The sequence below is a fragment of the Salmo salar genome, chromosome 15, assembly GCF_965601325.2.
Source record: "Salmo salar chromosome 15, fSalSal1, whole genome shotgun sequence".
Classification (NCBI taxonomy): Eukaryota; Metazoa; Chordata; class Actinopteri; order Salmoniformes; family Salmonidae; genus Salmo; species Salmo salar.
Genome location: NC_138305.1, coordinates 92,496,062 through 92,519,168, shown reverse-complemented (window position 1 = coordinate 92,519,168; position 23,107 = coordinate 92,496,062). Strand labels below are relative to the sequence as shown.

Genomic DNA, 23,107 nt, shown 5'->3' with positions numbered 1-23,107 from the left:
GTGTTATGATTTGATTCCTAGATGTACAACTAGTAAGAAGTGCTCTGGAGTCATGGTCAGATTTAAAAGGGACACCTTTATTGGTGAATTTGACATGGTTATTCAAGATTAAAAAAAAAAAAAAAGACATGTTGTTGGATATTGAAAGTCTACATATGTTTTGCACTTCCTGCCAGTGTGGTTCAACCCATGCAAAACATTCTGAAATTGACTCAAGATTTTTTCCATTCGCATAAAAATACATTCATGATATAGGAAAAGACAAGTTGCACACTACATTTAAAAAGAGAACATGGTAATAAGAAAGCAAAATTGTGTACAGTGCCATTCTCTTGGCCATGTGATACTCGTCCTGCTGGGCCAGATGATTGGCTCACGGGTTGTTTACATTAACTGTCAAATTGTGTCAGTAGGGCAGCAGGTAGACTAGCGGTTGGGCCAGTAACCGAAAGGTTGATGGTTTGAATCCCTGAGCTGACTAGATGAAGAAAAAAAACATGTCCTGTGCCATCGAGCAAGGCACTTGCTCCTGTAAATCGCTCTGGATAAGAATGTCTGCTAAATTACTAAAAATGTGGAATCTCGTGCCTCAGAGTGCTCTAAAAGTGAAGCTGGTACTTAATTGAGGTCATCTCGAATCATGTTTTTCAGGCCTTTAAAGTACTGTAAATGAAGTCTACTTTGAGGTCTTGATATTGGCCGTTTGAACTTGAATTAAGAGTAGCCATCCAGTGGGTTAGAATCACCATCTGAACCTCAGGTGGTTTAGAATTTGATCCACTCATATCCTTCCCATTGAGTCAGACGTCACCCAGGTTGAAGGCGATATGGTCCTCAAACAAAGCGATACACAACATGATGGCTCCCCCTGCCAACAGACCCAGGTTCTGTAGCAGGAAGCGAGTCCAGGGTCCCATCAGGCCAGGATCACCATGAAGCATCTCAGGTAACTATTGAGGGGAGATAATGTGACATTTTCACACCACGGAGCCCAGCTGAGTTGTACTGAGCTGGGCCCTGTTTCCCAAAAGCATCTTAAGGCTCATTTCATCATTAGAACCTTTCATAGGAGGTTAAATCTCCAAGCTGTTAACCCAAACCATTGTTACTTACTGACCACTCATAGAACAGGTAAGTGTGTTAGATGTGTTTTTTCCCCCAACTGTCACGATCTCCACTAAACAGAATTAAGATGTTTATCGGTCTCTAACAACTGATCAATTCCCAAAGGATAAAAAGATGTTCCAAATGAAAACTGATAAATAGCCTACAGTATAGACTACAAAGGCCTATATACTGTATTTAAATAAATGTCATGTTCATTCAATGTAGTTCTATTTTGCCATTTGGCTACTGTCAATTTGCCAAATCTTGATTTTGTGCATTATTATTGGGCATGTGTCAAACTCATTTCAAAGAGGGCCGAGTGTCTGCGGGTTTTCGCTCCTCCCTTGTACTTGATTGATGAATTAAGGTCACTAATTAGTAAGGAACTCCCCTCACCTGGTTGTCTAGGTCTTAATTGAAAGGAAAAACCAAAAACCAGCGTTTTAGGAAATATATTACATCGTCGGCCATTGTAGGAAAAATGCATTGTTAAAACACTCATAAGCCTAAGTTTCATCGCTATAAGGAAACCGGGCCCTGGCCTGTTTACACATCCACCATGCTGGAAAGGACAATATCAGCCAGCACAGTATGGTTGGCAGTATCATTAAATCAATGGTACTTATAAAGCCCTATTTACATCTGCAGTTGTCAGTGTGTTTAGTGTGAAAATGTACGTGTGGAAATCGATCCACTCTAGTGGCTCACCATGTCAGCAAGGGCCACGTAGAGGAAGACCCCAGCGGTGAGGGTGAGGATCCAGGGGGAGATCTGAGCGGACTGGTGGCCCAGGACAGAGCCAGTCAGCAGTCCCACGAAGCCCAGCAGGGCTGAAACAGCACTGAAGAGAACTAGTCGACGAACAGGCCACCCTGCACCTAGCAGCACTGCCAGGTCACCTACACAGACAGTCAACACATTGAATGAACCATATACTCAATGGAACATTACAGAGCAGAGGTATACCTGAAAATGTGAACATGGATTTTATGATGCGTTGTACCTTTGTCCCTTAGCCTACAGTACATACACTGAGTGTACAAAACATTAAGAACACCAAACCTAATATTGAGTTGAATCTTCCTCTTTTCGCCCTCAGAACAGCCTCAAATCAACGGCGCATGGAATCTACAAGGTGTCAAAAGCGTTCCACAGAGATTCTGGCCCATGTTGACTCCAATGCTTCCCACAGTTGTCAAGTTGGCTAGATGTCCTTTGGGTGGTGAAACATTCTTGATACACATGGGAAACTGTTGAGTGAAAAACCCAGCAGTGTTGCAGTTCTTGACATACGCAAACTGGTCCGCCTGGCACCTACTACCATAACTCGTCTTGCCCATTCACCCTCAAATGGCACACATAGACAATCTATGTCTCAATTGTCTCAAGGCTTAAAAATCCTTCTTTAACCTGTCTCCTCCCCTTCATCTACACTGATTGAAGTGGATTTAACACGTGATCATATCTTTAACCTGGATTCACCTGGTCAGTCTGTCATCAAGAAGCTGTTTTTAATGTTTTGTACACTCAGTTGAAAGGGAAGGTTTTCTTGTATACCTAGCTCGTGAGGAAGCTCATGACAGAACACCGCTATCGTGGTGCTGAGACCTCCAGCCAGACTCTGAGAAAAAGCTGCACCAATTGCCAGACCATCAGTAAGGTTGTGGATCCCGTCTCCCATAACCACCATCCACACCAAGCTTCCCATCCCAGCTTCCTCCTTGGAAGGTGGGCCATGTGAATGGCCGTGACCATGACCGTGCTCAGAGGATTGTGTCTCACTCTGCAGAGCAGTAAGCTCCCTCTCTGGATACAGCTCTATACTGGTGTTCTGCTCCTTCCTCTTAGCCTTCTGATGACAAAAGAAAGAGCATTAAAAAAAAAAGTCCATATGAGTGAAACATTCACAACTGAATACTAATGGGTCTAATGTATGATTTTCCAGTCGAGTTTTAGAAAAATATACTCCACTGATTCATGTCTACTTTACTTGACTGACTTCATCAGGAAAGAGATTGATGAGGGAAATCTGTATGGAATGGTCCTGCTTGACCTACAGAAGGTCTTTGATACAGTTAACCACTGTTTCCTAATGTCCAAACTGGAGGCACTGGGGTTAAGCAGTATCCCTCTAGGCTGGGTAAAGTCCTATTGATCAGGAAGGGAGCATGTAGTAGAGGTTAATGGTTCACTGTCTCAGGCAAAACCAATGATTTGAGGCGTTCTGCAGGGGAGCGTGCTTGGGCCTCTGCTGTTTTTATTGTATATTAATGATGCTTGTTCTTGCCGTCTTTCTTTATGCGGATGACTCTACACTTCTGGTGTCTCACAGAAGTAAAACTATGTTGGAGAGCATACTTAGCACAGAGCTTACTAACATTAGCAAATGGCTTGGAGATAAGACATCTCTACACTTAGGGAAATCTGAAGCAATTATTTTGGGATCCAGACCTAAATTGTGCAGGTCATCTGAAATCAGAGGAGTTAGGGGGTGAGGTGCTGACTACTAAAACCTGTTAGCTACCTGGGATGAATCCTTGATGTAAGCTTGGGAGGTGTGAGCATGGCCAATAAGGTGCTAGGGAAGGTTAATGCCAGGACTAAGTTTTTGGCTAGAAAGTCCAAGCTGCTTGATAAGGACTCCATGAAAGTGCTAGCTACTGCCCTCATTCAATGCCATTTTGACTACGCTAGTACTTCCTGGTTTGGGGGCTTATCTAAACTGATGAAGGGGAAGCTCCAGATAGCCCGGAATAAGTTGATCAGGGTAGTATTGAAGGTGAGTCCACATACTCACATAAGCAGGAGCTGCTTTGAGGAACTAAACTGGCTGCCTGTTGAGCCTAGGGTGTCCCAGATTAGACAAGGTTTGGTTTACAAGAGTATTTAAGTGATTACTTTCCTCGTGTTAGGGATGCACACAATCACAGCACCAGATCAGGTGTTGCTGATGTGTGCTTATACAGGTTCAGGAGTAATGCTGGGAAAGATACTTTCTTGTATACTGGAGCCTCAGAATGGAATGAGTTGCCTCTGCCCATAAAAACAACGTCCTCTCTGGGAAGCTTTAAAAATAAAGTAAAAATATGTTTGATGTCTTCTGTGCCCATATGAATAACCCCTATGATGTAACTGCAATGATGAGATGTTTTAGTTTTATTATTTCACTGCCATACTGTGTTCGATCTTGTTTAGCCATCTTGTCTTAAGAGGACCACAATGGAAATAAGTCCCAGACTTTGTGTGTTATCCTCGATGATTTTACTCATGTGCATGTATGGCTTTTTCAAGTTGTGTGTGCTTGTTTTTTTTTAAATGGTCGAATTAATAAACTAAACTACAAGACCAATCAATCCACCCTGCTTTCCTAACAAAGACAATATAGAACCTCTTCACACTTACAACACTTTTTGTAAAAATACCGTCGGCTACACATATTAAAATGTGAACTTGCTACGTGTCGACCGCTACCTCCGGAGGTAGTGCACAACACTCGCCCGACAGTTGCCCCCTTGAAGCATGGCAGTGTAAACACAATTGTCTCGTTGAACCAACACTCCTACAGTATAAATGGTAACAGCAGAGCAATGTTTTTGAAACAGCTGAAATGTATACATTTTCCTAATATTTGAGACTTTTTATTGATTTTTACCTGAAATTGCAGTAACGGCCTGTTATAATTCTGAAATTGTCGCAGTAGCTGCCGGTTGCACTGAGCTACATAAAACTATGGAAGATCATATAAATATAGAAATGTAGATCGTACAAATAGGATATGTTTTTTCATTTGTAGCATTGTGTGGTGATTTCAGAGGTGGCGCACACACAGACACTTTGTTGTATTGTTTGTATACATTTTGTTGTATTGTTTGTATACATTTTGTTGTATTGTTTGTATACATTTTGTTGTATTGTTTGTATACATTTTGTTGTATTGTTTGTATATTGTTGAATTTTTAGTTTGTGTGACTTTCCTTCTCTCAGCGTATCAGTGTTTTGTTACTTGTCATGTTTTGTGTGGACGCCAGGAAGAGTAGCTGCTGCTTCTGCAAAAGCTAATGGGGATCAAAAACAAGTAAGCACCACACGTCCTAGAGTGGGAGAGGGGATTGTTTTCCTGGGGCCCAGAGTTTTTCCTGATCTGGTAGTAGGCTAACCTAACCAACTCTGGACCCTAGTTGTAGTGTATGACATAGTAATAAATCAGCTGTAATGGGCTATAATGGGACCAGATCATTTTCTAATCTGGTCATATGGTTTAAAAATATATAACTTCTGGCCCTAGGGAGGATGACAACTTTAAAACCCTTTACACAGAGACAACTACGATTGGAGAAAAAAAAGAACAGTGCCGAGTTCGCTGTATGGCTGGTTGCATCGTGTAGGCCTTTGCATCTGTAACGAAAAAGATACTCAAAGTATGTCATCACTATTGTGTTGATTAATTCCAGTCAGTAATTTTTTATTAAAAAGGCCTAAGTATCCTAGCCACCTGAAGTGTGAACATAACCCAAATTTGATCAAATTCACATTTTCTCAGATAAAATACAAATAAAATGGGCCTATTTTAGGCTATAAATACAAAGCTGAGGCTATAAAAATCATGATTATTTTTCTCCTGGCCAAGCCCAGATGGGATCAGATCGCATAGGCTTCTCTAGGCTACCTGAAGCTGTGGTTGTTATCAGTAGGCTACTGCTGATCAGACTGAAGCACAGACAAATTGACAAATCATGAGTCATTTTATTTTATTTATTTTGTGGCGTTTATGGGCTTCCATATAAAACAGCTCCTTGCAGTGAATTCACTTATACCCACATTTTGTCGCAATTTGCTTTTACCACATGTAATATTTGCATGATGAAGCCTGCTTTGTTGTAAGGTAAGGTAGGCCTAATGTACCTTCATATTTGTATTAGAAGTTTAATCATTCATTTTTTTTCCAATAGGCTAATGTCACTTAATGAAGACATGCTATTATAGCAACTCTGTGCTTTTGTCTTGAAGATAACATTTAATGAGTGAAGCCTACAGACGAGAAAATAAACACTAATTGTCTACAGATACATGCTTGTAAATTGTTGCATTATTCAATAATGTATTGTGTTTTAAAAGAAACGTTTCTATCATTGTTGAATAGTTTGTGCATACTGGCTACTGTAATATTTAAGGTCAATTTGAGCTGCGGACAAAGAATGTCATGTGGCCAGCTACAACAAAATGTTAGGCAAGGATGTAATGTGGCCAGCTACAACAAAATGTTAGGCAAGGATGTAATGTGGCCAGCTACAACAAAATGTTAGGCAAGGATGTAATGTGGCCAGCTACAACAAAATGTTAGGCAAGGATGTAATGTGAATTGAAAAGTAGAATTGTCTTTCGCCACCCCTGCTCCTCAGACGTCTTCATATCTCATAGTGAGAATAGGGCCTAAAGGCGTCCTCATGCTTCCCATCCGAAACAGTTTGGGCATATTTTGTGACGTGTTTGTTTGTTTTGGTCTTCGGCAGGGTTTTTTGGGGGCTTTTTGTGCACACACAAAAACATTCTTGAGGTAAGCCGAAGTTCAGAAGCCGAAGTCTACACCCCTTCGTCAGTGATTGGTCAACAGTAGGGATTCTTCAATTAAGTGTTTGTTGTCGTTCAACAACAACAAAAAATGTACTTAAAATACTGCACAACACATCTTGGTTAGATTAAAAAATTGCACAACTAAGATCTCTGCAAAAACGTAAAAATGAATGACAGATTCATTCTGATTTATGAGGAAGTGTATACTGGCTACGGCATCTCAAGATGGACAAACAATACTATTGCCACTTTTCTAGCTAATGTCTTTTAAAGGGGATATGCGAGCACATTCGTTCGGTTCACTTAGCTGAGTTTGGCTAGGCGCCAGCTGGGCCTTGCTCCTCAGTGGGTGGACCTACACCCTCCCAGGCCCACCCATCCATAGATTAGGGCCTAATGAATTTATTTCAATTGACTAACTCAGCAAAATCTTTAAAATTGTTGCATTTATATTTTTGTTCAGTATACTATGCACAGTGTATTATAAAACAGTGACAACAGCATTAAACTCGCCCCTTTATTCTCTTAATCCAGCTAACCTTGTAATGGGTCCTCAGTCCTAGAAGGCTCTCAAAGATGAAAAGGAGGTAGCAACCTCCCAGCACGCAAAGGCCCTTCAGAATAGAGTCCTGTTCTTCAGAGTGGTTTGAGTGTGGCCCAGTCTTGGCCTGCAGGACACAGATGCAACAAGACACGGTTTTCACTATCAGCAACAGGTTTTACCTTACAACATTTACTAATAGATTTTACAACTTCACCCTCCATGACTAAACAGAGACAGCAGCACTGGTATTTATTTAGTGTTTGACAGTTTGGATGGGTACTTACGTGAGGCAGGAGATGCAGCAAGGCATCTCCACACAGCGTCCCCACAGCCAGGGCTGTCATTGGGCAGAGGAAGGAATGGAGGCGGGAGGGTGGCAGGAGGGGTACCAGGCTCAGAGCCAGCAGAGACGGCAGGCTGATCACAACCAGAGCCAAGGAGCTCCATCCCAGAGCTGCAAAACAAACAATATATTGTATTCATTCTGCTTGGTCAATAGGGTATTGTAGTTTCCAGGGTTATGTTAAGCCTAGGTGTGTCATAAATGTAAAGTTATGCCCCTTTGCTCCAACTTATAAAGAGATGCATTGAGTTTTAAAACATACTATATCGATAAATAATTTCCTGTCATAGCTGGTAGTTTCATTAATGCACCTTTGAGGAAAGTCACACTCCTTTCTGACTCCGCACTATGTGTTTCTGGGTGGCGTAGACACACGCCACTCTCAATCTGGTACAGCAGAGCTGGGCACAGGAGGGTGAAGTGGGCAGGAGTGATGTGGGATGCCTTTTCCAGACCGAAATTCCACAACAGCTGAGTAACGTTCAGACACTGTGAAAAGGAAAGGGTTAAAAGTCATCACTGTCCACAGAAACTGTTTATGTATGGGGAATGTTTTGATAGTGGATTTTCTCATTAACTCTAAGAGTGGTTTATTTTGACAAAACGGACCCAAAAAATTCATTGGCCAGGCATGTACAACAGAACACCCTTTTCCTTTAACTTCCTCCTTATCTTAACACTTTTGAATAAAAACCATCACCTGAGAGGATGACATTTAGCCAGGAACAGTAAGCAGAATTCAGTTGTTAACTTTGTGCATTTGTCAGAAAACATTAGCCAAATCAACTGTTTTTTATTGACTACTCACGTTCCCATGAAGATGCCTCATAGTGGGGTGATTTGACACAAGGGAGTCAAACATTCCTTGGACAGGAATAGATTGTGCAATAGGGGATGACCACAGAAGAATTTCTTCCTTAACCACATGATCAGAGGATAATGCGCTGCCCTCTTCAGACCCAGATCCAGCAGGCCCTGATATCCCAGGCTGTGGGGTTCTTTCAGAGGGGGGTTGAGAAGAAGAGGCAGCACAGTTTATTCAGGTGTCATTGTGTAACTATTCATAGCTTAATGAACACTAGAATGCCAAAACCTCAGTACTTCAAAAGTGGCTACATAGAGTGCCTTCAGAAAGTATTCACACCCCTTAATCCATCCTCAGTTTTCTCCTATCACAGCAATTAAACTCTGTAACCGTTTTAAAGTCACCATATAGTGAAATCCCTGAGCGGTTTCCTTCCTCTCCGGAAAATGAGTTAGGAAGGACACCTGTATATTTGTAGAGACTGGGTGTATTGTCACACCATCCAAAGTGTAATTAATAACTTCACCATGCTCAAAGGGATATTCAAAGTCAGTTTTTTTTACCCATCTACCAATAGGTGCCCTTCTTTGTGAGGCATTGGAAAACCACCCTGGTCTTTGTGGTTGAATCTGTGTTCGATTTATTTATTTTTTTCACCTTTATTTAACCAGGTAGGCTAGTTGAGAACAAGTTCTCATTTCACTGCTCGACTGAGGGACCTTACAGATGATTTTTGTACCCCACACATACAATTATGTTAAACAAAATTTTTGCACAAACAAGTCCATGCAACTTAAGTGTCTCGTTCAGCAAATGTTTTACTCCTGAACTTATTTAGGCTTGCCACAACACAGGGGTTGAATACTTATTGACTCAAGACATTTCAGCTTTAATTTTTTATTAATTAGTTTAAAAAATAAATAACATTCCACTTTGACATTATGGGGTATTGTACAGTATGTAGGCCTGTGACAAAAGAAATCAAATGTAATCAATTTTAAATGTGGAAAAAGTCAAGGCGTGTGACTACTTTCTGAAGGCACTGTATATCACACATCTAACAATCATGGAATCAAATCAGTTGCAATATCTGTATCTCACCTGGATGCTTTTACAGAGGGGGGTGGTTGAATAGGTCTACTAGGACTGGGGGTGTCCGTTTCCTGATCTTCATGGTCATGAGATTGTGGGTGAGGGGGTGTCAGAGTGTTATGGTTGTGCCTCAACCCTTGGTGGCTGATCTCCAACACACTGACCTGCCCTAGTCCCAGGCTGCCCAGTAACATCTGAAGGCCCTTATAGGACAGGGTCCCGTTGTCTCCATACTGATGGAACAGACGGTGCAAGTAGTAGACCTGGAAAAAAGGTATTGACAAGAGTAAATTGTCAGCTGAAATTGTCGGCAAGAAGGATAATCATTAGTGTTAAAACACTGCCATTATGAGACTTATAATAGCTAGGCTACTTTATATTTGTACTTTATTCAATTTTGTTTTACAGAAATAGCGCACATTAATGAATATTACTGTAAAAGTGACAGTTTTAGCCAGCCGGCTAATTTTCAACTGATGCAATTTAGTACAACCCCTTTTTACTGATGCAATTTAAGTTTAGTGTCTTGTTGACATCAGTGTCTCTCCTGAAAGTTTAAGTTGTAACCTTATCAACTATTACTTCCATAATATCGCTGTGAAATGAAGTTGTATCACTGATATACTGAGGCCAAATTCAGATATTTGAGATGCCTGGAGAATATAAAATAAAAATCAAGCTTTATTTAACAGCACATTTGACATGGACAGCGGAGTCAATCACCACCTTCCGGAGACACCTGAAACCCCATAATCCTTCTAACCCCCCCCCCCCCTTAAAAGATTTAGATGCACTATTGTAAAGTGGTTGTTCCACTGGATATCATAAGGTGAATGCACCAATTTGTAAGTCGCTCTGGATAAGAGCGTCTGCTAAATGACTTAAATGTAAATGTAAAACATGGAACACCACGCGATGTGCTTCACAGGAAAAAAATTAACAATGAAAATAAAATATTTACTAAACAACAAACATAAGATAAAAAAAAACAAGAAAGTGACAAAACCTGAACGACTAAAAAACACCCCCTCTCAAATATGTCCACAGTTTCGGCCCCCCTCAGGTTCCCTGGCAAGTTATTCCAGAGGCTGGGGGCGTAATAACTAAAGGCTGCCTCTCCATGCCTCTTGGTCCCAGGCTTTGGGATAGTTTGAGTCTCTGTATCAGCCTGAGAAAGAAACGGCTGCACCTTGGCAATGTTCCTCAGGTGGTAAAAAGCTATTTTGGTCACATTCCTATTGTGTGAATCGAAGTTTAGTTCAGAATCTAAAAACAACACCTAGGTTTTTTACTTGGTGTTTTATCTTTATCGCCCGTGAATTAAAAAGTGCGGCCAGATTATATCTCTGTGCTTTGGCTCCAACACTAAGTACCTCGGTCTTGTGCTTTCTAATAACGCTGTCAAGGGGTAACACATATAAACTGAACAGCACCGGACCAAAAATCAAACATTGTGGAACGTGTCACGTGATATATATTTTCTCTGAGTTATGTTCACGAAGGGTGACAAAAACTCTCGACCAGTTAAATAGGTCCTAAACCAATTTAGAAATTGGCTAACCCACCTCTCCAGTCTGTCCAGAAGGGCATCATGTTCAACAGTGCTGAATGCAGCAATTAAATCCAAGAGTACAAGGACAGAGCTGTTTGGCATCTGTGTTGGCTCTAAGATCATTTACCACTGTTTCTGTGCTGTGGTGGGCACGAAAACAAGATTGGATTTTGTTTTATACAGTTGGCATTAAAAAAATAAAAATAAAAATAAAAAAAATCACTTAACTGTTTGAAAATCAATTTATCCCGAATTTTGCTGACAAATGGAAGGTTGGAGATTGGCTGAAAAATTCTAAAAGCTGACGAATCTAGAATACTTTTCTCCAGAAGGCATTTCACCATATAAGTTTGTGCAGTGGGGAAAGTGCCCGTGAACAGGGAGTAATTAACAATAGCTTTCACTTCTTCAGATATGCAATTAAAAACTGTTTTCAAAAAGGGGGGCTTGGATCGAGAAGGCAAGTATAAGACTGAAATTGTGAAATCACTTTCCTGAGCTTGTCTGTGTCAACCAGGGAAAATACATCCATAGTGCCTTTACCTGACAGGCTAGGGCACAAATCAAACTTCTAATCAAGTCTGATACTAAGCCAAATGTTGGTTATCTTGTCTCTGAAATATGCTGTAAACTCATCACATTTAGATGTGGAGGAAAGTTCACATAGGTTAGAGGGGGTAGGATTTATCAGGCCATCAAATCGTCGAGAAGAGCACTCTCGAAATATTCTGAATGATCAAGTTACAAAAATTTGCAAAGCTGTAATGGCATAGACGGGCTTCCACAATATTCTCACCTGCTCCTCAAAAGCCGCGTCTAAATGTTCGGCTGTTGATACCTCTTGTCGGCTTCCATTTGATATCCTGTCTGTCGTACTCGATGGCGTTTCCGCTGTGCCACTGAGAGATGGTCGAGCCCTTGTCCCAAACTCCAGCAGAGGCAGACAGACAAATACTGCGAGCGTCAGTAGAGGTGACATCCTAGAAATTAACTGTAGAAAGCAATATGGAGGCAAGTTTATTCAAAAGTCACGTACCGTGAACAGTCTCAATAACTTCTTAATGCTTCCAGTTTGTTTATCGTTTAGTCTGCCAAATTGTAACAAGCAGCGAAACGCTACAAAATTGCCAAACTTTATACAATCCGCGAACCAATAAAATCGTACGGATTTTATTATGCCTATAGGCTACTCACACGGGTTGTTTTTCCCAATCCTGAAATACATCTTCTCTTGCCCTGCTGGTTGAAGACCCTGGGGTTATTGTCTTTTGTTTTTCTGTGTTAATATTATAACGACTCGTTAACTGAGTCATGAAACCGATAAGGGAGGCCACAAAGCATTGCTCACGGCAATTGACCTACCTTTTCCAATACAGCAGGATGGTTTGTCCTGCTCAAGGCACGTGAGAAGTGTTCTTAATATCCATGTCCTGGAACAGAATTGTTGCAATAACTGGGCTACTGCAACATCTTCAACCAGTCTAATAATAGGTGGAGGATCTAACAATGTAGCCTAACAAGGGTTGAATTGAATGAATATCCACAAAAATAATAATTAGCTGAATTATCTCAACCTTTCTGGTGATAGGCCTACCCTATGCAAATTGTTATCACTTTAAAGGGGCAAGCTGCAGTTGCTACACTTGTTACTCCAATGTTTGTAAACATTGTACATGCAAACAAACACTGCACAGGCTTAAAACATACTTAGAACTATAACCTTGATATATTGGCTGGGCAGTCCTTGCATCCATTGCTCTGTCTATGAATTTGAGAGTGGTTACATGTCTCCAGGCCCGCCCCTCAGCTTTTTACCAAAACAGAGGTGGGGTGATGCTTTTCTTATTGTTTCAACCACAGATTGCCCCTTTAAATGTTGAAGAACACATTACAGGTAAGTAGTAATATCTCACAATCATTCATGAAAGAGAGGGATGAGTAGGCCTAATAGGATAATAGATTATGAGTCTGATTTTAACAGAAGTCCAAAGAGGAGAACTCTTGAACCCCAGAGCCACCACACCCTCTCCTGGGCTTTATAAGTGGGATGCACTGTTGAGCGCTACATCCCGAGGGGTTTGTGCTGATTGTACGGAGATTGACAGCCGGTTAAATGGCGTCCCTTGAGAAGGCAAGAACAAGATGTATGTCAGGAGAAATGCAGTATTATCACAAGGAGACGTATACTTGGAATTCGGAGGAGGAATGGAAGGAAAAAGAGAGGCAGAGGAGGTCTAAGAGAGAGAAAGGTACCAACTGAAAGCTGACCAAGTGAAGGGGAAGATTCTCTGTGTTTGTGATGCTCGTCATTTGATGTGACGCAGACAGGGTGGTGTGACCGGTGAAACAGAAGAGTCATTGTCTGTTCTTTTGCATTTTGATGTTGAGTCTTTGCCCGACAAAGTGATGTTAGGAAATATGTTATCCTGTACGATCTTTTGTGCCGAATACATTACGTTGTTACAGGTGTCAAGCTTATGGGCATGTGGCAGCAGTCTGTAGAAGGGAGGTTCCTAGGTGTGAGAAGTGTGCAGAAGGACAAAGGAATGTGTAGCATTGGGGAAATTAGTGGTATGTGTTAATTGTAGGAGTGCCCATGGGGCTGGGGATCAAAAAATGTCCTGTGCGAGAGAGGTAGGTTGAGGTTTCCAGGGTTAGAGTAGTGCAGAAGATGTCACATGCTGAGGCAGTGAAGAAAAGAGGAAGATGGGTCAAGGGGGATGGATCCTGAGAGGAGTGGTGTGAGTAGTAGATAGAGTAGTAGAACCAGTACAGAGGGATAAAACAACAAGTAATATATGTTTCAGTAAGATTGGATTTTTGGCATATATAGCAATGGTTATCAACTGTACTGCAGGGATGGAACGTAAGTCACAGAAAATAGAGGTTTTGGTGGCAGCTGCAGAGAGGTATTGGGGTGTGCGAGATTTGATGTCAGAAGAGTTACAGGGTGTGTTAAGTGGTGGTGTCCCATCCTTTCAGGTTGTTGGCCTGAAGTAGGACTAAATCGATTTAAATAGTGGAGTATGGCATACATTTTTTTTTTTTTTTATGTGTATTTTTTAGTATTGTAGTGTTCGATAGTAGGGTATTTTGTTTTATTATTTTTTTCAAGCAAAGTATAATTGAGTTTTACTCCAGTCTGGTAGGTGGCGGTAATGCAACATTTATTGGATGCCAACCTCCGTTAAACCTCATTCGAGAAGAAGACACCCTCTCCTGGCTGGGTGTCCCTCTCCTAGCTGGCCTTTGGGAGCCAAAAGATGGTTGTCTTGACCCCACAAGAGGCAGTGACACCCTGAAAAAAAGAGGACAGTGAGTGGTCCCCCTGTGTGTAATCTCCCAGAGGACTCTAGGAGTCTGCCACTTGCACAGGAAAATGTAGCCCCCCCCCGAATGGCCCCAAACTTGAGAGCCCGTATCCAAAGCTGAATTCCAAAGAAGATTTAGTGATTTTTTTCCCCCCAAGTATGTCAATAGAAAAACGAAAGAAAATCATTGTATCCTAAATGTTTTAATATCATTTAATTTAAATAATTTCGGACACCCCCAAGCTCTGGTTGCATAGCACCGCGAGGAGGTGTAGGAGTGGCATGTTTGCTAAACCAGCTACTATACCTAGTTAGCAGAGGTCTGAAATTGTCGCAGCAATTTTGCTTGTGCCTCAAACACGTAAGTTTTCATTCGATGACAGATTATTATAATTTTTTTGATATAGCTAGCAAGTCAACAACAGTTGGCTAGCTAATGTTAGCTAGTCAGCTGCAGTGCTAGCTAGGTAGCCAGCATTAACTAGCTAGTTGGGTTTAGCTATTTTCTAAACAAAAAAACGAATGTTGACTCATTGGTAGCCACTTGCTAACTAACTAGCAGCTAGCTAGTAAAACAAAAATGTATTTAAGCTGCAGTGCATTCGTAGCTAGCAAGCTGTATATCTAGTAGGGGCTGACGTTAGATTGCTAACCAACTAACATTAGCTAGCTAGATTGAGCTGGCAATCACAGTCTGTAAAATGCCCTATAATATCAGATAGCTAGATATGCGAAAAGGGTCTCTTATTTAACCACTCCTCAACCCCACCCCCCTGCCATAACGTTACTGAAAATAGGTCACTGGTCAGCTTGAACAACACGAGCTTCCACTCATATAATGGAAGGCTAGACAGTTGGCATAAAGATTAGACAGCAAGGGTGTAAAACAGATTCTCAATTTCAGAAATATTGTCCTTTTATTCTACCATTAGGAAATAGTTTTTCAATCCAATATTATAGTTCTGTCGTTCTAGCTTTCCCCACATGCCTTGATCAGTCTTCACTTGTCTAGGAAAACAGAATAGCCTAATGAACAGCCTAATTTGATTTAAACTACAGTCTATCATCTATAGTAGCTACACTACATTACCAAAAGTATGTGGACACCTGTTTGTTGAACATCTCATTCCAAAATCATGGTCATTAATATAGAGTTGGTCCCACCCTTTGCTGCTGTAACAGCCTCCGCTCTTCTGGGAAGGATTTCCAGCAGATGTTAGAACATTGCTGTGGGGACTTGCTTCCATTCAGCCACAAGAGCATTAGTGAGGTTGGGCACTGATGTTGGGCGATTAGGCCTGGCTCGCAGTCGGCGTACCAATTCATCACAAAAGTGTTCATGGGGTTAAGGTCAGGGCTCTGTGCAGGCCAGTCAAGTTCTTCCACACAAATCTCGACAAACCATTTTTTTTTTTTTTTTTTTTTAAATCTTTATTTTAACAGGGAAAACAGACTGAGATCTGGATCTCTTTTACGGCTGTGCCCTGTGTAAACATGTTGACATGTACAGTTTTAGGCATACAGACAAGAACATTTCAAACATACAAAACAAAGACACAATTCAACAGAAACAATCACAGACATCATATTGATCCTCCATAACATTTTTAAAATGGGCAAGGGACACCAGAGTGTCTAACTTAAGTTGGATCTGCAGTTTGTTCCATAAATAAGGCGCAAAGGAACTAAAGGCAGTCCTACCCAACTCTGTGGAGACCGCAGGAGTCTCTAATGTAATCCACATCTGTGATCTGGTTTTAAAATTTGTATATCTAGTGGAAATTAATGATGATATATATGGAGGTAGTTTTAAAAGAAGTGCTTTATAAATAAACAAGAGAGCATGTTGCTCTCGTCTCACAGATAGAGAGGCCCAACCCACAAGTTGATATAGGATACAGTGATGAGTTTTGTAACTATCACCTGTGATAAACCTGAGTGCACAATGGTAAATAGCATCCAGTGGTTTTAATGTGTTTGCCGATGCATGCATATAGATAATATCACCATAATCTAAAACGGACATAAGTAGCCTGCACAATTTGTTTTCTATTTACAAAGGACAGACAAGCCCTGTTTCTGTAAAGGAACCCTATCTTGAATTTGAGCTTTTTTCCCAATTCAGTAACATGTTTTTAAAAGAAAGCTTATCATCTAACCATACCCCTAAATATTTATATGCAGAGACCTGTTTGATTTGAGTACCATCCAAGCTAGAGATTACAAAAGTGTTTCTAACTGAGAGTTTAGACCTAGAAAAAAACATGACATTTGTTTTCTTAGCGTTTAAAACAAGTTTAAGCTGTAAAAGAGACCCCTGTAGTATCCTAAAATCAGACTCCAACTGCATTAAAGCTTGGTCCGCTGTTGGAGCAATAGAGTACATCACTGTGTCATCTGCATATAAATGGAATTTACAATATTTGACATCACCAATGTTGTTTATATAAAGTGAGAACAATAGTGGGCCAATTATTGAACCCTGAGGCACCCCTTTAAGTAACTGTAAGGAGTCAGACTTGACCCCGTCGACCATGACGGCCTGAGTTCTATCTTTAAGATAGTCATAAAACCATCGGCAGGCATCAGTGCCCACTCCTATAGATGACAGCTTACTCAAAAGGATAGCATGGTCTACAGTGTCAAAAGCTTTTGACAAATCTACAAACAACGCAGCACAGTGCTTTCTATCATCTAAGGCATTTGCAATATCATTTACAACAAGCATAGTGGCCGATGTGGTACTGTGTTTAGATCTAAAACCAGATTTATTGGTGCTAAGAATACTGTTAGCAGAAAGAAAAGACTGTATGGATTTCTGTATGGACCTCGCTTTGTGCACGGTGGCATTGCCATGCTGAAACAGGAATGGGCCTTCCCTAAACTGTTGCCACAAAGTTGGAAGCAAAGAATTGTCTAGGATGTCATTGAACATAACATTACTGAAAATAACGCAGTAGCGTTAAGATTTCCCTTCACTGGAACTAAGGGGCCTAGCCCAAACCATTAAACAAGTAGCGTTCTCCTGGCATCCGCCAAACCCAGATTTGTCCGCCTGACTACCAGATGGTGAAGCATGATTCATCACTCCAGAGAACAGGTTTCCACTGCTCCAAAATCCATTGGCGGTGAGCTTTACACCACTCCAGCTGATGCTTGGCATTGCGATGCTTGGCATGGTGATCTTAGGCTTGTGTACGGCTGTTCGGCCATAGAAACCCATTTCATGAAGCTCCCGACGAACAGTTATTATGCTGATGTTACTTCCAGAGGCAGTTTGGAACTCGGTAATGAGTGTTGCAACTGAGGACAGACAATTTTTACGCACTTCAGTGTAACAGTATAGCTTCTGTCCCTCTCCTCGCCCCACCTGGGCTCGAACCAGGGACCCTCTGCACACATCGACAACAGCCACCCTCGAAGCATCATTACCCATCGCTCCACAAAAGCCACGGCCCTTGCAGAGCAAGGGGAACAACTACTTCAAGGTCTCAGAGCGAGTGACGTCACCGATTGAAACGCTATTACCGCGCACCCCTCTAACTAGCTAGCCATTTCACATCGGTTACATCAGCACTCGGTCCCGTTCTGTGAGCTTGTGTGGCCTACCACTCCACGGCTGAGCCGTTGTTGCTCCTAGACGTTTCCACTTCACAAGAACAGCACTTACAGTTGACAGGGGCAGCTCTAGCAGGGCAGAAATTTGACGAACTGACTTGTTGGAAAGGTGGCATCCTATAACGGTGCCACGTTGAAAGTCACTGAGCTCTTCAGTAAGGCCATTCTACTGCCAATGTTTGTCTATTGAGATTGCATGGCTGTGTGCTCGATTTTATACACCTGTCAGCAACAGGTGTGGCTAAAATAGCAAAATCCACTAATTTGAAGGGGTGTCCACATACTTTCAACTCTCAACCACCACATGAGAAAATAAACCATAGTCAGATCAAACTACACTGATGTGCTGTTTCATCATCTTCAGTATGCCAGAAAGACCATAAATGTAGATACTAGCTAGATGTTATCGCGGTGCCCCACTTATTTTACAGTTGATCTACCAATCATTGATTTCATTGTCATGCATTTCAGGTGACATTATTACAGATGTGTGTACCTGCACTGTGCCTGGGCTGAGAAGCATAATATTTTTATTATTTAACCAGGTAGGCTAGTTGAGAACAAGTTCTCATTTACAACTGCGACCTGGCCAAGATAAAGCAAAGCAGTGCGACACAAACAACAACACAGAGTTACACTTGGAATAAACAAGCGTACAGTCAATAACACAATAGAAAAAAAGAAAGTATACAGTGTGTGCAAATGGCATGAGGTAGGCAATAAATAGGCCATAGTAGCGAAATAATTGCAATTTAGCAGATTAACACAAGTGATAAATGAGCAGATGATGATGTGCAAGTAGAGATACTGGTGTGCAAAAGAGCAGAAAAGTAAATAAAAACAATATGGGGATGAGGTAGGTAGATTGGGTGGGCTATTTACAGATGGACTATGTACAGCTGCAGCGATCGGTTAGCTGCTCAGATAGCTGATGTTTAAAGTTAGTGAGGGAAATATAAGTCTCCAGCTTCAGCGATTTTTGCAATTCGTTCCAGTCACTGGCAGCAGAGAACTGGAAGGAAAGGCGACCAAAGGAGGTGTTGGCTTTGGGGATGACCAGTGAGATATACATGCTGGAACGTGTACTAGGGTAAGTTTGGCGGTGTGAGTGAAGGAGGCTTTGTTGCGAAGATGAAGATGCATGTCGTGATTAATCCTAAGGATATTGTGTAGGCCTAATTACTGTGTAATTGTCATAAGACCCAAGCCGCCCCCTGTACCTGGACTTTGAACTACTCCCCTCTGGGCGCAGGTATAGGGCACCCCTCAGCAGGAAAAACAGAACTACACAATCATTTGTGCCAGGTGTGATATCCCTCCTAAATAGCTCGGGCTAATGTTCCTATCCACTCAGTAAGGCCAGCAGGCTAGTCTTTAAAAAATATATGTTTTATTAGTATGTAACTGTTATGAAAGTTGTATTGCCAATTTTGTTTTGTATTTAAACACCACTTTAAACGTGTACATGACACTGCAACAAAATTTCCCCATGGGGACAATAAAGTCAGTAAGTAAGATCCAGTACTATTTCTAGTAAATGCCTGGAAATGTGCTTCCCAGTTAGACTTTGTCTGATTGAGTCTGTCTCCCCATACAGTGTGCCATCCAAACCACTCCATGTGACCTTTAACAGTCCTGCTGAGTAGGAGAAATGAGGACCATTTGTGAGTGAGGTACCACTACTGCTTTTCTTTTGTTCACTCACTAATTCTCTCAAGCTACTGGCTTTGAGCCACTCCAAATGGTTTAGTATGATGATATAGCTGAGGTTTTTAATATGGTAACAAGGCTTGACCTTGAAGTTATGTTAATTGCACAGGATAAAGTGGGTATGTTCATTTTGCTGCATTGCTTCTGCAGATATCCCATAAACTCTCCTGGACAGGTTTGCATTGGTGTGAGATGGATTTTCTCCAGGCATTGACTCACCTAGCCTTGTATTCTGCAGAAATTGGTGTGTATCAGTGATGTGCCATGGGGTACGACGTCACCAGGTTCCAAGGGGAGGTGGATGAAGACCTGCTGTGTCCCATCTGCAGCATGGTACTGGAGGAGCCAGTCCAGGTTAATGCCCTCCTATACCTCTGGACCAGATCTATTACAAGGACTTATTTTATTTATCCTTTAGACAGGTTATCACTGAGTTCTTAATATAGACCTTTCACTGATTTCAAACAATATACTTATTTCCCCATCCCATCTTCCCTTTTCCCATCTCCGCTCCTTTTTCTCCTATGTCTAGGCCCCACACTGTGAGCATGCCTTCTGCAACGCCTGCATCACCCAGTGGTTCAACCAGCAGCAGATCTGTCCTGTGGACCGCAGCGTGGTGACACTGGCTCACCTCCGGCCCGTGCCCCGCATCATGCGCAACATGCTCTCCAAACTCCAAATCGCTTGTGACAACGCTGGCTTCGGCTGCACAGCCACACTGCGGCTAGATCAACTGCAGTCTCACCTGAAGGACTGCGAGCACAACCCCAAAAGACCTGTCAACTGTGAGGAGGGCTGTGGGTAAGTGACATTAGAGCACATTACACAGCAGAGTAGACCAGACAGAATGGGAAAACATGGTTGTGACTTTTGAGTTGCTGGGCATGCCGCACCACCACTGCAGAATGTGCCATTACCTAGTCTTGTATTTATTATTTATTATTTTAGTGGTCTCTAGAGTGACCTAGTGGCTTTAATTTCATAATGTCACAATTTCACCACAGGCTGGAGATGCCGAAAGATGAGATGTGCAACCACAACTGCATCAAGCACTTACGTGGTGTGGTACAGCAGCAGCAGACCAAGATCTCTGAACTAGAGAAGAATGCTGCAGAGCACAAACACCAGCTGGGGGAACAAGTAAGCACACACACTCACGTTGCATACATATACCTCAATGGAGGCTGCTGAGGGGAAAACGGCTCATAAATGGCTGGAACGGCGCGAATGGAATGGCATCAAACACATGGAAACCATGTCCGCTCCAACCATTATCACGAGCCCATCCTCCCCAATTAAGGCTCCACCAACCTCCTGTGATATACTTGTATGCAAATCCATTAGTGCTCTGTTCCTCAATGGTCAGGGATCTGGTGTGTGTCTGTTTCTTCCACTGTCAGAAACGGGACATCCAGCTGCTAAAAGCAAACATGAGAGCAATACGCAGTGCAAACCCCAACATGCAGAACCTGGAGGAGAGCATTGAGTACAACGAGATCCTGGAGTGAGTATACTCCCCTGTCCCCTGGCCCTCTCCTCTAGAATATTTTCAGGAGTTTCAGTACTTGATTTCAGCCTCAAGTCTATTATGCTGGATATTGTTTGACTATAAAAATCATTCAAACTTATTAAATCAATCAAATTTAAGAAGCCCTTTTAACATCAGCAGTGTTGTCACAGTGCTTTAGAGCTAAAGATCCTATTCCACATCTCACTTGTTCCTGACCTGCCCAACAGATGGGTCAGCTCCCTCCAACCTGTGAGGGTGACGCGCTGGGGCGGGATGATCTCCACGCCAGATGCAGTTCTCCAGGCGGTCATCAAGCGTTCACTCATCGACAGCGGCTGTCCTCTGTCCATCATTAACGACCTGATTGAGAATGCCCACGAAAGGAACTGGCCGCAGGGCCTGGCCACACTGGAGACGCGGCAGATGAACCGGCGCTACTATGAAAACTACGTGGCCAAGAGGATCCCTGGGAAACAGGCGGTGGTGGTGATGGCCTGTGAGAACCAACACATGGGAGAGGAGATGATCCTAGAGCCTGGCCTGGTCATGATCTTTGCCCATGGAGTGGAGGAGATCTTATAATAACCCAACACTAGGAGCAGGGGGGGTCTAGCATGGCAGAGAGGAGTGCAAACCGGACATTTTGAGTCGTGAGTTATTACTCCTCTCAAAAAAAAACAAAAAAAAAACTCCCCTTCTCAATTGAATGGTAATTATGGGTCTATTTCTTAGTTTTTTCCAACTGCTTACACACGTTTTCAAAACTGTACACACAAAATGCCTCACATCTCCTTCAAAATGCCATAAACATGTCAGAATGAAGCTTTTGCATCAAATGGCAAACACTGCTTTCATAATAGTACATTTTTGGATATACCATGTAAACACTGTTGTTCTAAAGCTCTTTGGTCTTTCATAGGCTTATATCTACATTTCAATACAATGTTCTACAGTGAAAGTAATCTGCTGAGAGGGGTAACAAGTACACTGTAAACACCAATGCAATGTAGAAACAAAATATTTATTAGGCCAAACATTACTGTTGTATACAGTAGCATACAACAAAACCATAAACATGTAATCCAAAAGTAAATTCTTTAGAATACAGTCAAGAACACAATTGTGTGTGTGGGGTCCCGGGGGGGGCAGTCCAGGAATTGGTAGGGGGGGGGGGCAGTCACCAGTGCTAAGCTACACTTCATCTCTTCTCCGGGCTGGGTCTGGCCACAATACTTCGTCCACATCACAAGATACTTCCCTCGATGTTTGGCAAGAGAAAACGTATCTCCTAGCAGGGCGTATCCAACCTTGGACAGAGGCAACCTCTATGTCCCCCCCTCCATTGCCTGGAGAAGCGGCATGCGGGCATAGTGTTGGCGATCATACACTTTCCAGCGCCAGGCTGAGAAGAATTCCTCTATGGGATTTAGAAAAGGTGAATATGGGGGTAGGTACAAAACTACAAATTGTGGATGGGTGGCAAACCAGTTTTGGACCAGAACAGCCCGGTGAAAACTAACATTGTCCCATAAAACCACAAATCTAGCAGGCTCCTGATCTGGATCAGGGACAAGCATTGTGTAAATTGCATCCAGAAAAGTGAGCATATGGCCGGTGTTGTACGGACCCAGTGTGGCATTGTGATGGAGGACCCCGTTTTGAGTGATGGCAGCACACAGTTATATTACCCCCACGCTGTCCAGGGACATTGGTAATTGCCCTCTGTCCTATTACATTTCTTCCGCGGCACCTGGTTTTGGTGAGGTTGAAGCCAACATCCACATAAATAAATTAATGGCGAATTACATGGGCATCCAGCTCCAATACTCTCTGTAACAGACAAAAGGATATACAGATGAGTAAATATGGTACGTCTGAAGTACTGGAAGTAGTGTTGCATACATACCTCTACAAAGTCATGTCGCATATTCTTGACTCTGT

At 42.2% G+C, this 23,107-nt stretch overlaps 2 protein-coding genes across 3 annotated transcripts; one reads left to right on the top strand and one right to left on the bottom strand.

The window, feature by feature from the left end:
• Positions 1-123: 123 nt before the first annotated feature.
• On the bottom strand, positions 124-12,387 carry LOC106572526 (zinc transporter ZIP5). The gene is made up of 10 exons (XM_082962162.1): positions 12,209-12,387; positions 11,811-12,005; positions 9,472-9,725; positions 8,374-8,563; positions 7,877-8,054; positions 7,507-7,676; positions 7,218-7,346; positions 2,665-2,959; positions 1,816-2,006; positions 124-950 (listed from the first exon to the last, which is right to left on the bottom strand). Exons 2-10 carry the CDS (start codon positions 11,991-11,993, stop codon positions 801-803), a joined length of 1,740 nt encoding a protein of 579 aa, XP_082818288.1. The 5' UTR covers positions 11,994-12,005; positions 12,209-12,387; the 3' UTR covers positions 124-800.
• A 2,008-nt stretch (positions 12,388-14,395) lies between these two features.
• On the top strand, positions 14,396-21,988 carry LOC106572528 (E3 ubiquitin-protein ligase NRDP1-like). Of its 2 annotated transcripts, none has more exons than XM_014146769.3 (8): positions 14,396-14,686; positions 18,939-19,033; positions 19,541-19,607; positions 19,892-20,007; positions 20,186-20,457; positions 20,661-20,796; positions 21,057-21,160; positions 21,394-21,988. In XM_014146769.3, the coding sequence occupies exons 4-8, from the start codon at positions 19,918-19,920 to the stop codon at positions 21,746-21,748; spliced, it is 957 nt and encodes a 318-aa protein (XP_014002244.1). In that variant the 5' UTR covers positions 14,396-14,686; positions 18,939-19,033; positions 19,541-19,607; positions 19,892-19,917; the 3' UTR covers positions 21,749-21,988. The 2 variants fall into 2 exon arrangements, with proteins under 2 accessions (XP_014002244.1, XP_014002243.1); XM_014146768.3 differs by having other exon boundaries at positions 14,398-14,686; positions 19,541-19,616.
• Positions 21,989-23,107: the final 1,119 nt, after the last annotated feature.